The sequence below is a fragment of the Nycticebus coucang genome, chromosome 15 (assembly GCF_027406575.1).
Source record: "Nycticebus coucang isolate mNycCou1 chromosome 15, mNycCou1.pri, whole genome shotgun sequence".
Lineage (NCBI taxonomy): Eukaryota > Metazoa > Chordata > Mammalia > Primates > Lorisidae > Nycticebus > Nycticebus coucang.
This window is the reverse complement of record NC_069794.1, coordinates 73811468-73826477: the sequence shown is the minus strand read 5'-3', so window position 1 is coordinate 73826477 and position 15010 is coordinate 73811468. Positions and strand designations below refer to the sequence as shown.

General features: G+C 32.5%; 1 protein-coding gene across 4 annotated transcripts in view; it reads right to left on the bottom strand.

Annotated features, from left to right (window-relative positions):
- Positions 1 to 15010, bottom strand: part of NUP58 (nucleoporin 58) — a 46216-nt gene that overhangs the window by 11322 nt on the left and 19884 nt on the right. For 3 of the 4 annotated variants that reach the window (XM_053563495.1, XM_053563497.1, XM_053563499.1), the window contains 6 exons: positions 13711 to 13790; positions 12137 to 12255; positions 11553 to 11635; positions 7753 to 7954; positions 2370 to 2468; positions 653 to 748 (listed from right to left, as the gene is read on the bottom strand). In XM_053563495.1, coding sequence (XP_053419470.1) covers positions 653 to 748; positions 2370 to 2468; positions 7753 to 7954; positions 11553 to 11635; positions 12137 to 12255; positions 13711 to 13790 — 679 coding nt within the window. The remainder of the gene's footprint in view (positions 1 to 652; positions 749 to 2369; positions 2469 to 7752; positions 7955 to 11552; positions 11636 to 12136; positions 12256 to 13710; positions 13791 to 15010) is intronic. The other variant, XM_053563498.1, reaches the window with a different exon arrangement.

The following is a 15010-nucleotide window of genomic DNA, read 5'->3' as shown; positions in this document are numbered from 1 at the left end:
TTAAATACTCTTAAGTGGAACTTCCTTCCACTTCCCCAGATTTAAACTCATCTTTAACAGTACTGTCATTATTTTTGACATATTACTTATCCCTAAGGATTACACATTAAAACAAGCCACTATTAATAGAGTTAATGCAAAAGTAGATGGAACTTGGAATTTCATACAAGAGTGAAAAGATTATACCTATTTCAAAAATGAACAAGGAGTCAAATTAGTCATCATTTGAAAGACTTAAATAAATCAGGGGGACTTATAACTAAAGAACATCTCTGGAATAGAAATCATTCTCCTGATAAATAATGATAAAAATCTGGGTTAAACTTTGACAATGATAGGATCATTTTTGCAATAATGAAGAAAACTGTTTAATCATGAAGTCAGTCACAAGGATCAAATGAATCTCTACTTAGTTAAGAAAGGATATAATGATTTTTTTAAACTAAGAAGTTTTATCAGAAATATTTTATAAACCTGCCCTTTAATTTATAAGACAGATAAAGGTAAATAATTAGTTAGGCACACATGTTTTATTCAGGAGGTAGAAACTGATTCAGGGATCCTTTTGGGTTATTGGAAATAACAATACACTTTTAAATTAAGTAATCTGCACCTTTAAATTTGCCTGAAATTCAGGTAGAAAAACACAAACCTGCACTAAGACTTCCTGAGGGTTTATTTGTTGTTCCAAATCCAAATGTGGAGGCCCCTGTGGTGCTGCATCCAAAACCAGAGCTAGTTCCAAATCCTAGTGGAAGGATAATAGAGAAATATACAATGGTACATAAAACACAGGTTAAAGGATATTGGCAAATAAAACTGAAAACTATCAAAGGTCTAATAAATACAGTGTTGAAAAACATGGCCTTATTAAGAAAATCTATTTACTCTTTTGCATAAGACTTTTAGAATAATGAGATTAATTCTGAAATAAAACATCTGTGTCTATTTAGATGTTTATAATCCATCAATAATTTTTTAAAAACAGGGCCATAAAAAAATAAGATATTAGTATTTTCCTTCCCAAATGTGCTACAAATTTTATTGACCATTCAAGAATGATCTTAGTCAAACAGTTATAAAACATTTCTACTTTAGGAGTATTTTGCTTTGTAAAAAAAAAAAAAAAAAAAAATTCATAAGTAAGCATGACAAACACAACCATGTAAACACTAAGTACTACAAGGTAATCTTCCTCCGCTAGTTACCAAGGCATTTTTGATTAATTAAGAACTGAAAAACTTTGCAAACTACATAACAGTCAACCACTTTAAATCTACTCCATACTACTAGCCAGTGAAACAATGAGAAGCTGGGGCTGGGAAGATTTTGTTTTCCTCTTGACTATTTTCACAATTTAAAAAATGAAATATTTTTCATTATCAAAAGTCCTGAAGAGATTCTAAGTACTTGATAACTAATTTCCACCCTCCTAAAAGTGCTTTATAAATGAAGAAATGCTCAACTTCTTTTTAGGTTACTTTGCAATAGGTTATTTATTTATTTATAATATTGAGTTTAATAGTATCACTGCCTGTAATTCTTAAGAAATATGATAGCAAATATGATTCTAGATCATTGGAATTATGGTGTTTCCCATGATTCTGGAAATTGCTAATATAGAACAGACTCTATATACATATTAAAAAATACATGTTAAATAAATAATAAAAATAGCTTATAGACCTCCCAACTTACATTTTAGTGGAAATAAAGGAACTAATTCTTTACATTATAATCTGCTCGTCTAAATAAAACCAGCTTTCAATTACACATCCTGAAGATTGTGAATGCATCTGTTATTTAGCATAATGATTTTGCAAAGGACTTACCTTACTAGAGTTACCTAGTGAAACTATTAAAAATAAGCTTAATTGCTTATATATACAAGTATACATGTACAGGCAAATATGCCAAAAGTGCCTAGAAATGAAGAGAAGTTGAGCTGTTTGATTTATAACAATTTCCCCATATAAGTACTCTTTCAGAAAAAAGATGATTAGAATGTATGTCATCCAGAAGTAGTCTGAACTTTAAACTAATACAAAGACTACCAATTTTTACCATTTTAATTAAAAATAAATTTCTTAGAACTAAGTAATTCTCAAGTTCCTATTTCAGTATATTGGTTGGAAAATATATACATCCCTAGCCCTTAATTTTAATATTTTTATATTTATTATTCACAAAATATGGAATGCTTCCATATCTAACACTAGAAAGCAATGGTTATACTTGGAGAATTGTTTTTGCCAGATGGAGCCTTAACTTCCAAAACAGCAGCAGATCCTTGTAGAAACTTTTTTACAGGCTAGTATCAAGTAAAATATATAATAGTTCAATGAAATATGAGAAAAGTTAAAGTGTACCTCCAAGGTTTGAAGAACCTAAGCCACTTGATTGCAAGCCAGTGCCAATACCTGAGCCGAATGGCGTTCCAAAACTAACTCCCAGAGATGGCTGTGGCCCTGGTATAAAAAAAAAAAAAAAAAAAAAAAAATGGGGGGGAAAAAACAAATTTGCCTTACTCTTTCAAGATCAAAGGTTTTTTAGATTATTTTAAAAATGAACAGTGCTTACTTTTAACTAATGCCATTTGTTAAAACTTAATTTTCAAGATATCTCTTCAGGCTAACTAAAAAAAAAAATTTTTTTTAAATTAACCTGCTCAGAACTAGACAATTAAGTTTACCACAGCGAACGATGAATATTAGTTTGATCTACTAAATAATTTGAAATCTTTAATGTATCACAAATTAAAGCTCTTGTAGATTTACTTCTAGAATTATTTTAGATCTCTATTTTCTGATAAAACTAGTTGGTATAATCAATAAAGGTTTTTACCTTTTTTTTAAAAAAAGTAAGCTCCTGTCTCAATTGATCAAAAGAGACTGACACTAACATGGCAAAAATATCATGTTACTTAATAAGAGTAAGCACCCAAAAAAACTAGGCATGATTTCTTATATGAAATATAAGTGATATAAATAATAAATAGATAAAAAACAAGACAATGTTTTATTTTATTAAATTTATTGTTCATTTTAAAGCAAATCAATTACACAGTAACATGACAATTCCAACTTGTTCACAAAAAGTGATAATTGAGTTCTATTCTTAAGCTCTGCTATATCACACCACTTATTACCTGATTAAATAAGATAGATAATGAACATTTACAAAGGCACCGCTGTGTACCTTGACAGATTCAATACAGTCAAGATTTCAATTCAGAAGTTTCTTTCTGACATATTGGAAAATGTACTCAGATGCAGAACGATTAGTTATCCTTTTCCCATTTGTTACTTTAAAGATTTTGGCTGAGTTTGTTTGGCAAGAATAGCATCAAACTTACTAGCCTCTCTTTTTAGCTACCTTTTTTTTTAACTAAGCAGAATACAAAAATCTAAAAATCTCTCATTTGATAAATAATTTATGAAAATTATTCAGTAAATTTCATAGTACAATCTTCAGTATTGTCTTTTTCAAGCACAGTGATAAGTGCATCTCAAAGTTGAGGGAACTGTCAAAGTAATGTATACATTAAAATTTAAACTTTTAAAGCAATGAAAGCCTTCAAGTTGTCCAATGAAGAAGGAGGTTTATGTATTCAAAACATTATAAAACATTTAAAGAAAAACAACCAAGGAACTACATTTTGTTACACCGGGACAGAAACTGGATTTTTCAGATAGCTTCTACCCAGAAAATAAAGAATAACAACTAATAATAGCAGCCAGAATTCTTACACCACTATTAAAAAAATAAATTCAAAAAGGATTTAAATTTTTACATCCAGTTTGAGATCAATTTGAGAATAAAATACCTGCCTAGAAGCTCTTTTGTAAAATGTTACTATAGGAAAAAGAAACTAAGCATACTACTTTCTGATTTCTAATAAAAATAATACGTAGAAAACACATGTCCAGTTTCTTTAACATTGAGAGACTTAAAAGTTTCACATGTTAATAAGAGGCACTGCTGGTGGAAGACCCTAAAGATAATTGCACACCACAGCCCTCAGCCTTAAGAGTGACTCAAATAGCATTCTTTTTGTTGTGTGTGGGTCTCTTTTTAAGAGCAACAGAATACAGTTTCTCTAATCATCAGTATTCAGAATATAGGTAATCACGAACTCATATCTAATGATGACAAGACTTTCCATTGCACAACAGATACATGATATTTTGAGTTTTATACCTTCACACAAATTCTGAAGGCAACATCATTTATAAAACTAGTAGGCAAATGTATAACATTTTTTAATAGTAAAAACTCATGATAAATATCTCCCATGCCAAAGTATTAGCATATATTACACTCTGGCCACCATATATATTAGTTTCACTATTAGAAAGCAGAACCTAAATCTTTCAGGCAAAAGTTATGTAAACAATTCAAGAAGTTGTCTGCTTTGAAATCTGAATAGTCAATGAGAGGTTCTTAGATCCATAAATAAAATCAAGTTAGTAGTTATATATACCATGATTGCCCAAAGTGATATCTTCATGTAGAATAACATTTTACAAAAAGTTAGCATATAATATATTCACACACAACAAAATCAGGTTTAGCACTGTAAATTATATTTTCCAGAATAAATTCTACTTTCTTATGAGTAAAACTGCATTCACAGAAAAGGACTAAAGTGCTAAAATTTTTTATTGTTTTCCATGATCACTCAAAACGCTTAATGTAATTAGTATGGTTATTCCTAAGTCATATTTTAAAGTAGTAACTTTTCTTTAAAAAAAAAAAAAAGTCTTTCCCCCACTTTGAAAAATTTTACTATTACTGATTTAATGGGGAATGTTCCTTTGGTTATTAAATACAACAAAATCACAAAACCACAACAAACTAAGATGAAATATTTAAAGTTTCCTATTTAACACTACAGCTTAAATCTTTGAACTTACACTAAAAGCTAGAAAGTAGGAATTCCTAACAAAATGTCTTGGCTCTCCTTTAAAACAGCAGCTACCTCACATAAGAAAAATCTTATTATGTAAACATCAAGAACTTTTAAGTGTCAAAACACAAAAAACTCAATGCAGGTTCATTGCTTTAAAAAACTATCCTACATTAAAATTACACTGAAAAGCCTAATGTAAAATGTCTTACGTTTTTTAGGAGGATTGGGTAGTACTTGTAGACAAGTGTCTAGATCTGCCAATGTGTAACTAAATTATCCAGGTACTGATGTTCAATTCATACATCAACAGCCTGCTGGTTCTTTGTTAATTCTCTTTAGCCTTCAAAAAAAATAACCATAAACCACACATATCTAAGCCTTATTATGTATTTTTTTCATTAAAAAAGATCTGAAGGATCAATAAGTCATTTAAGTCCATTCCTTCACCTCTGAGAAAGTTACCACATAAATTGCCCTCAGGTGACAGACTAAAAACCTATCTGCCCTATACCCATTATTAACGTTAATGAAGTCAAGAACCCACATGCAAATAAAAGCAAAACATCTCTGATAAATCTTATAGAGATCAACAGTCATGTATAAAAACAGCACCCACACTCTATCTAGCTTTAACTCTAAATGGTCTAAACTTTGTTATTGGCACTTAAAAACCATTTCATGAAAGTCACAGGGCATAAGGAATAACTCACTGGGCACAAAACATAATGCAACATATCAGGACATTTCTAAACAGGCTGTAACTCATACAATCATCACATACATATCTTAACAGAGCTCAATAATCTTGCAATCATGATGCCATGACTAAAATAACTAACATCCTCCAAAAAAAAATAAATAAATAAAGTAACTAACATCCTGATTGGGAAGATTAGAAAGAAATGGACCACAGAGCCTAGGAGACCTTTAGACAAAAGGGAAAAGGGAAGACAATGCAAAATTGTTATCACTACTGCTTAGTTTCTCAGTTCTAAGAATTCGTACAACTCAGAGTGAAAATACTTTAAGACTGTTTAGGTTGATAAATTAAAATCCCTACCATTTGATTAGAAAGCCCTTATGTGGACTTCAAAATTGCAGAGAACACTAAAAGTAGTCAATTTCCCTAATGCCTGACAAAAGTCGTAGACAAAATTAAAGCATATAAGTAAAAGGCTCCTCAAGATATTTCTCCAAATTAAGCTGGTATTCTCCACCACCAGAGAGCAAAGACCACATCTGTACTGTCTATCTTTGTATTCCCAACCCCAGCACATGGCAGGCACTCATATTTACAGCATGAACACCTATGACTGTTTCAAGGTAAGTCTACATAGGAAAGTTTAAAAACAAAACAAAAAACCCTGATGGAATGTTTTGCTTCAAGTTTAGGTATTTTCCATAAAATATATTCACTTATAACATTTTATTTAACTGTCAAGTTTTATTAGAATGCAAATCCACTACATGTAAAGAACACTTAATCAAACCTATAATTATGTAATCTACTTTAGGATTGGCCCTAAAAAGTAAACTGGTGCTATGGTTGGTTTGATTATGGGATAGAATCTTTGAAGGAAGCAATCCCATAATAACTTTTTCCCTCCATAACTTCAGAGTGCAGTCCTACACTCCAGCCAGCTAGAGAGCTACTAAATAGTGCTCATGTCAGCCACTATTCACATGGGTCCAGCCATGGAATATGGAAAATTTGGCATAAATCCATTGTCATCCCTTCACTAACAGCAAGCCCATTTGTCATCTCCAAATGTGAAGAACAGTTTTTTAAACTGCCATTAGTGAAAACCAAAGAATGCTTCCCTAGTTCAGGCAGCCTGAAAGCAACCTAAATGTATTTTTTACTTTTTTTTGCATTATAATTTACTACTAGAGTAAATGGAATTCAGAAAGACACATGCTCTAGAGTAAGGATTACTCAAAAATTTATAGATAATTAAAGAAAAAGGGATCACTATCCATTAAGACTATATTTTTCTATGTTAAGCTTCAAACATGGCAGGGACTGCAGGAGAGTAAGACAAGTAATAAGACATAGGACAAAACACTGAAGAACTAGCCCACAAAAACGTTTTTCTGATTGGAAGCAGAACTGAACCAAAGACTAAAATGATCTGCTTTCCAGTATCTCACCAATTATTTTCATCTACTCAACTTCCCAGTTCCTCCTTCATATGCAATTCATATCTCAAAACACCCTTTTCCTGCTCTTGCTACTATTTTGTTCACTTTGAAAAAGTTTAAATATAATAATTCAAGCATGTACCTTCTTCAAAGTTTGGTTTAGAGGGTCTGAATTAGGCTTCCAGGAAACATATGTATAAATAAATTTATAGATCCTCAACACACACTCAGTTAATAAAAGCATACTTTGTCCTGAATGTGGGTACTTTGTAATCACTTAAGTATGAGAAAAATGAGAACGCACCATCTATCAGCATCATATGAAAAGTTCAATGTCTGGATGGATGATCTCTGACTTTAAAACAATAAATGACACAATCATGATTTTAGAAGCTAATGTTATTTTTAAGTGTAATTCAGTAGTGAAACATGATGTTCTAACGGGCATTTATAGCAATACAGCAAATAACATTAAATTCACAATTTTTCATATCTAATTGATATATAATTATTGCTAAGACTACCCTGCATTTCTATCAGGTATGTTTATAATTGTGTCCATCACAATTTTTAGGCTGTATTGGAACAGCTATTCATAGAAATTTTTTCAGTGCTCACACAAAAGGAAGACTTATGTAAATGCACATAAATGTTCTGCATTTGAACAGAAAGAAGCTATAACTTGAATGCATTCAGACCTGTAGCAGGCTGTTGCTGCTGTGTAAGTGTTGCAGCCATGGCAACAGCTGCTGCGTTTGGCATGGTGCTGAAAGGTGTGGGTCCAGTAGTAACTCTGGGTGCATTCTGCCACTTCTTAGCTTCTGCTCGCCTGGCTTCAAACACATCTACAGCATCTCCCAGGAACATTTTCCTATAGCCAAGGTACTGTTCTTTGAGCACCTAAAGAATAAAAAACATTAGAAAGCTAATTAAGTTCCACATGGATGTTGGTAACATACAAATGTAACCATGAAGTTTCTAAAGTAAGATCAAAAAGACTGCCAAGATTATATATTGCACTAAAGAGTAAACTGAAGTGCTAGTAATGCACACTGGGGTAGGAAGTGGTGAATATGAGAACGCCATCACTCTTTGTATAGTTTATTTCCTGTTTTTGTCACAGATCTTCACAATGTGTTGCCTAAAATATTCTTGTTTCACGAAGCCATTTAAAATGAGTCAGCTAAGCTTTTAGACAGGCAGAGAAATATTTAAATAAATATTCTAGTTTTCATGAATTTATCACCTCAAATGTCCAATCTTTTCATAGCCTTTAGTTTAAAACAGTTTTAGAAAGCCAGCCCTAAGTGTGGGGCCTTGGTGTGTGCCACACCTTCTGGGGGCAAGACATGATTGCAAGAGGGACTTTACTTAACAAACGCAATCAGTGTAACCTGGCTTATTGTACCCTCAATGAATCCCCAACAATAAAAAAAACAAAAAAAAGATGAAATTAATAAAATAAAATGCAAAAAAAAAAAAAGCCAGCCCTATATATATAGATATATTTTTCTTAAAGGCATGGGTGCACACATGCCAAAATTAGCCTATCTCAGCAGCGAGCACTTGGAGGATAGAAACAGAGCTTTCACTTTATTGATATTGTTTAACTATTGTACAATGAGAATGACTCATGTTGAGTTTACGAACCCAAACCGAAAAATCTTTAAAAATTATTTTGTAACTCTAGAGCAGTGATTTTCAACTTGTGTGCTGTGAAAATTTGTGAAGATTAAATTATTTTAGACGGAAGTTCAGAGCACAGTAAGTATATTCTTTTTTTTAATTCTCTTTTTTTTTTCCCTGATCAAGATAATGTAAGTGTGCCATGAAAGTTTGACTATGGGTTCAAGTATGCTGTGAGATAAAAAAACGTTGAAAAACTAGAGTAAGAAAAATTCCTAAGTTCACAAACTGGGCTGTTTCACTAAATGCACCATGTGCTTTGATTAAGGCCACTGACAGGAAAGATTCTGTTTCATTTTAGACTTCTTTCATTAAAGATTTAGCCTAATTTAGGTAGGTTTTATAACTTACTGAAGAGATGTAGAATTTCTGTATTTTTTACCTTTCTTAGCAGAAATTAATAAATATTAGGCTCTTTGATTACAACAGGTATAGCACTTAGAAATCTTATTGTTATAATATTTACTATCATCATCTTTGTGTGAATGTCAGTTTTTGATATTCCAGATCCAAACTTTGCTACCTTTACAATGCACTAAAGTGAACTGAAAATTAAGGACAATAAAGTCAGGGCATGTGATGGAAGAAAACGTTTAAACCTTATTACTGATCACCTCAAATCCACCCTACCTTTCTCTGTGCAATTCCATGTACATACCTATACAATATTTGGCATCGATATCCCATATGTTTAAGTTCTAACTCAGATAATGAGAAACAATGGCCCATCCTAGAAGCCTATTAAGACTATTAACTAAAAAAATAATAAACACCGCCAAACCCTAATGTCAGCCATGATTTGCATACATAGTGCCTAATTGCTAAAACTTACAAATTTGTTAATGTCACTGAGGCCTGGCTCGATAAAGTAGCTTATGCTTATTTACACAGATTATCTAATGAAAAACAAAAGGAACAAAAAAAATCTCTGGTGAGATTTCAATAAATAATGAAAAAGTCTAGAATTTACAGGTAGTTTGCTCACTAAAGTAAGCTGAAAATAAATGGCAACACACCGAATCTGACCATAGAATATCTTTTGATTCTTGGGGATATATTTTAAAAAAAAAGAGTAGGTCAAAATTTCACGTTAAGTTTATTCAATATGACCTGGGGATATTTTATGGTCACATTGCTGAAAGGACAGGAGAAAGTGCCATTAAAAAACATGTATGTTTGGCTCGGCGCCTGAGCTCAAATGGCTAAGGCGCCAGCCACATATACCAGAGCTGGTAGATTCGAATCTAGCCTGGGCCTGCAAAACAGCCATGACAACTACAACCAAAAAACAGCTGGGCATTGTGGTGGGTACCTGTAGTCCCAGCTACTTGAGAGGCTGAGGCAAGAGAATCACTTAAGCCCAGGGGTTGGAGGTTTACTGTGAGCTGTGATGCCACCACAGCACTCTACCCAGGGTGACAGCTTAAAGCTCTGTCTCAAAAAAAAAAAAGTCTTTATGAAGAAGATCCCCCTGGCAATTGCAGCAATACCAAAAATAAATGTGATCTGATGAAGCTAAAAAACAAAACAAAACAAACAAAAAAAACGACATGTATATTTATATATCTTTATATATAAAGATATACTTTACTTTAAAATACTGGTGGGGGGATTGGAGGGTGGTGCAGGAAGCATCCCTGTGTGGAGAATTGATAAACAAGCCCATCAGGATTTTCACAATGGTCTAAGTTAGGTGGTGGTATCTATGCACTTATAACAGTATTCTACTTTTGCATGTATCAAGCTTTCGTAATAAAAAAATTAACATAGACTTCAAAGTGGAAATGTGAAATCTTTAGCAGTTAAAAAAAATTAAATTATTCTTATGATGAAAGAAACTGTAAAAAAAAATTAAATTACCACTTATTATAGACTAATAAAATTTTCAAAAAAAATCTGATAAAAATTAATCCTTTAGAACAAAATTATCTTAAAGATTTGGTCTGGAGCTTTAAATTTACTAAAGCAAAAGCCTAAAGTGTGCTATCATTTCAAAAATGGGTAATTTAAATTAACTTTCAAAAACATTCAGTTACCATGTATCAGATTAAAACAAACATACTGGTAATCTCAAAAAAAAAAATAAAACTGGTAATTCAATTAAATTCTATACAGTTAATTATTTAGACTTGAGTTTGGCTGCTTTCAATTTTAAAGGGTTTTTCTGGACCATACATAGTTAAAAATTTAAGTACATTTGCTTGGTTAGTTGAAAAAAAGTGTACTTTAACATTTCACTTAAATTTAAAAAACATTACATCAGGGTCAAAATATTCAGTGATAGGTAATTTTTATTTATGTTATTTAACAAATACAAACATTTAGAAGGGAGAAATGCTATATGCGAGTTTTTTATGTAGTGGCCAGTAAACATCTAAAATACACATAACATACAATCAAGGCAGTGCAAAATGATTTTGCTACTAAGAATGTATATTTTCTATAGTGCTATTTATAGTAGTAAAGAGATGGACACAATCTAATAAACAGGTTAAATGAAATGTACAAACGTACAATGAACTCTTTCTTAACTACTAAAAGTGATAACATGTAAATATGTATTACCATGGGAAGTTATTCCTGCAATACTGCTGAAAAAAAGTTGAAATAATAGAATATGTAGGTCTGAATCTCTTTTAAAAGAATAAATATTATGAATGTTTGTGTCTGGCTATGATCAGACTATAGTACTTCTTGTGTTTTCACTTATATGTAATCCTAGGTATTTCTATACTAAGCATGAACACGTTTGTTCCCAAATAAGTATATAGGTCTAGATATTCAGACAGATGAACTGGCAATGAAAACTTACCTTTACATTTTCATGAATAGACTGAAGTTGTGCAGCTAAAGCTACAAATGTTTGATAAATTTTCTGCATAGCCATTGACAAATCTATAAAAGAAAATTATATTATATATATATCTTGAACAATTTTATTTTTCTATTACTTGAGTCTAATTTTTGGCATTGTGAATGTGTAAGAGAAAAATACTCTATCAATTGTCCATGGCTAAAGAGAGGAAGATGTCTACATCACTAATCTGGGGAGGAAGAAGGCTCAAAGATTTCTGCCTTTGTTACCACAGTAACAATTCATTTTCTTCTTTTTTTTTTGGTCATTGGCCGGGGCTGGGTTTGAACCCGCCACCTCTGGCATATGGGACCGGCACCCTACTCCTTGAGCCACAGGCGCCGCCCCACAGTAACAATTCATAATAAAGTATCTTCTATTTACCAGGGATAAAAATCTGATCAGGGATTTTTAAGGAAATTTTCTTAAGGCAGCTTAAGACAACTACTAACAGTTATCTAGAATACCTATTATATATCACAGTTTAATTTCTCCTCTACCAATAAAATATCAAAAAAAAATCACCACAGTAAGCATGTTACCTTGTGGAGTTATATGTGAATTATTTGCTTGAGTGGCAAGATGATTTTCTAGTTCTTCAATCTGTTGTCTGTACTGCTGAAGCTGTACCTCAAATTGTTGAACCAAGATTCTGAAGTAGCTATAAAAAACATTTTAAAAGTAAGATCAAATTTTTAAAAATACTTTATTTTCAAAATACCAAATAAATATCCCCATTTCTGAATTTGTTTGACGATATAATGTATCTTTCAAGTCGCACAGATATTCTCACTAAACCAAAAACCTAAATGTTGTAAGTTATCAAGGTATTACTCTAATTATGAGTGACAAATCCAAATTAAAGAACATTTTATAAGATAATCTTAGTTTTTGAAAATATCAAGATCACCCAAGACAAGAAAACACAATGTCACAGATTGCAAGAGATTACGGAGAAATTACAAATAAATGCAATGTGAACCCCAGATAGAATCCTGGGGTAAGCACATTAGTGGAAAAATCAGTTAAATTTCAGTAAGTTCCATATTTCTGTGAAAAATAATGAGGCATGTACAGTGCTAAGCACACTGCTTGGCAAATAGTAAGCACTTGGTAAATATTAGTTATTATTATCTTTATTAACATGGAAGAATTTTTTTTTTTTTTTGGAGACAGAGTCTCACTCTGTCACCCTGGGTAAGTGCCACAGCACCACAGCTCACAGCAACTTCAATCTCCTGGGCTCAAGAGATCATCTTGCCTCAGCCTCTAGTGTAGTTGGGACTACAGGTGTCCACCACAACACCTGGTTAGTTTTTCTATCGTTAGTAGAGACAGAGTCTTGCTCTTGCTCAGGCTTTTCTCGAGCTCCTCAACTGAAGCAATCCACCTGCCTCAGCCTCCCAGAGTGCCGGGATTACAGGCGTGAGCCACTGTGCCTGCCACATGGAAGGATTTAAAATAGAGAAAAGATATAGATCTCATGTATGAAAACCAGATGAATGTACAAGCTGAATGATGTGATTATAGGCGGATTATTTTCCTTATCTACATTTTCTAATTTTTCTTCCTAAAGATAGGTTACCTGTGTAAATAAACAAAAGCTATGCAAATAAGTAAATGGGTTAAACTATATTTAGTATGCACTGTTTAAGAATAGACTATAACAAAATTATTATTTTTATTTTTTTTTTTTGTGGTTTTTGGCCAGGGCTGGGTTTGAACCCGCCACCTCCGGCATATGGGACCGGCGCCCTACTCCTTGAGCCACATGCGCCGCCCAACAAAATTATTTTTAATTTAAAGGCCCTAATGGGTAAAAATTATGTTTCCGCTACCTGCAAAATTAATAAAATGTAAATTAAAGACCCTGTAGGTAACATTTACATTAAGTATTACTGTGTTACAGTGGTGAAAAGCTCAGATCTTAGCTTTCACTTACCTTTCAATAACATGGAGATAATAACAGGGATAAATCCTCTTAGTATTATATGAGAAATTTAAAAACCCAGTCTTTCCACATAGTGAACTAAAAATTCTTAGCATGTATATTATTACCATTCTGCTTTCTTAAACTGAGAAACATTTCTTAAAAAAATAAAATCCAGTAACTTACTCCGCAGGAGCTGTATTTTCATGTTGAAGTCCAGGTGGTGTCTTCTGGGTTCTTAAAGCTATTTCAGCATTCTTTAATTCCTAATATACCAGGCATTTAAAATAAAAAGTAAAAAGCCACTTAAGAGGCCAAAAATACCAGCTATTTCTAAATTGAAGCTTCAAACAATGTCATTGTTGAGGGGTCATGCTATAAGGACATATTATGGATGAAGCTATTCTACGAGTTGCAAAAGATATTAAAAATTACATTTTCTCCTTTTTTAAAGAAACAGGGGTCTTACTATTGCTTAAGTTAGATTTGAACTCCTAGGTTCAAGAGACCCTCACTGCTTCAGCCTCCTCTGTAGCTGGGACCATAATTGTGTACTGCCATGTCTGGGTCTCAAACTACACTTTCAATAAAGTTTATGATAAAGGTATAACGAGCTGCTGATGTATTTTTTAAAACTGTGGATTTTTTGTAGGATTCATGAAGCAAATTTCTTTCACAGTGAAAAGATTATGCTACTATTCAAAAGTTTTTAATATGTAAATGCAGAAAATACCTTTTTTTCTCTTTTTTGGTGACCAAGTTTCACTCTGTTGCCCCAGACTAGAGTGCAGTTAGCATCATTGTAGCTCACTATAACCTCAGATGCCTGGGCTCAAGCAATCCTCCTGTCTCAGCCTCCCAAGTAGCTACGATGACAGGCACATCATAACACCTGGCTAGTTCTTAGTATTTTTAGTAGAGATGGGTCTTGCTCTTGCTCAGGCTGGTCTCCAACTCCTGAGCTCAAGCAATCCTCCTAGCTCAGCTTCCCAGAGTGCTAGGATTGTAGGTGTGAGCCATCTGCCTGACTGAAAAATACTAATAATATATTTTTTAAACAGGCAAAGCCAAAAATATTACTTTTTTAGAAAGGCAAGGAGTAACATTGAGGCTGACACTGGCAACAATTAACATCAGGGTGGTTACTATGTACCAAGCTAATGACGTTACTTACATTATTTTAACTACTTCTCTTTCAATGTTTTTCTTTTTATAAAAGAAGAAATGGAATTCCAGAGACTTGCCCAAATTCCAGGTTACTGGAAAGCTGGGAATTTAATCTAGGGGCGGCCCAGATTCTTTTAAAGTTTATATACTTAAACTACTCTTACTTTCCCTTCTGCTATTCCTTAATGTCATTTTTATCTTCTAACCAATGTTTTTCTAAGACATATATTGTTTTACCCACTTATATTCCACATTGAATAATTTTATTACTTTTTCAATTTCTATTTTCAAAAGAGTATCTTAACTTTACATTCCCTGT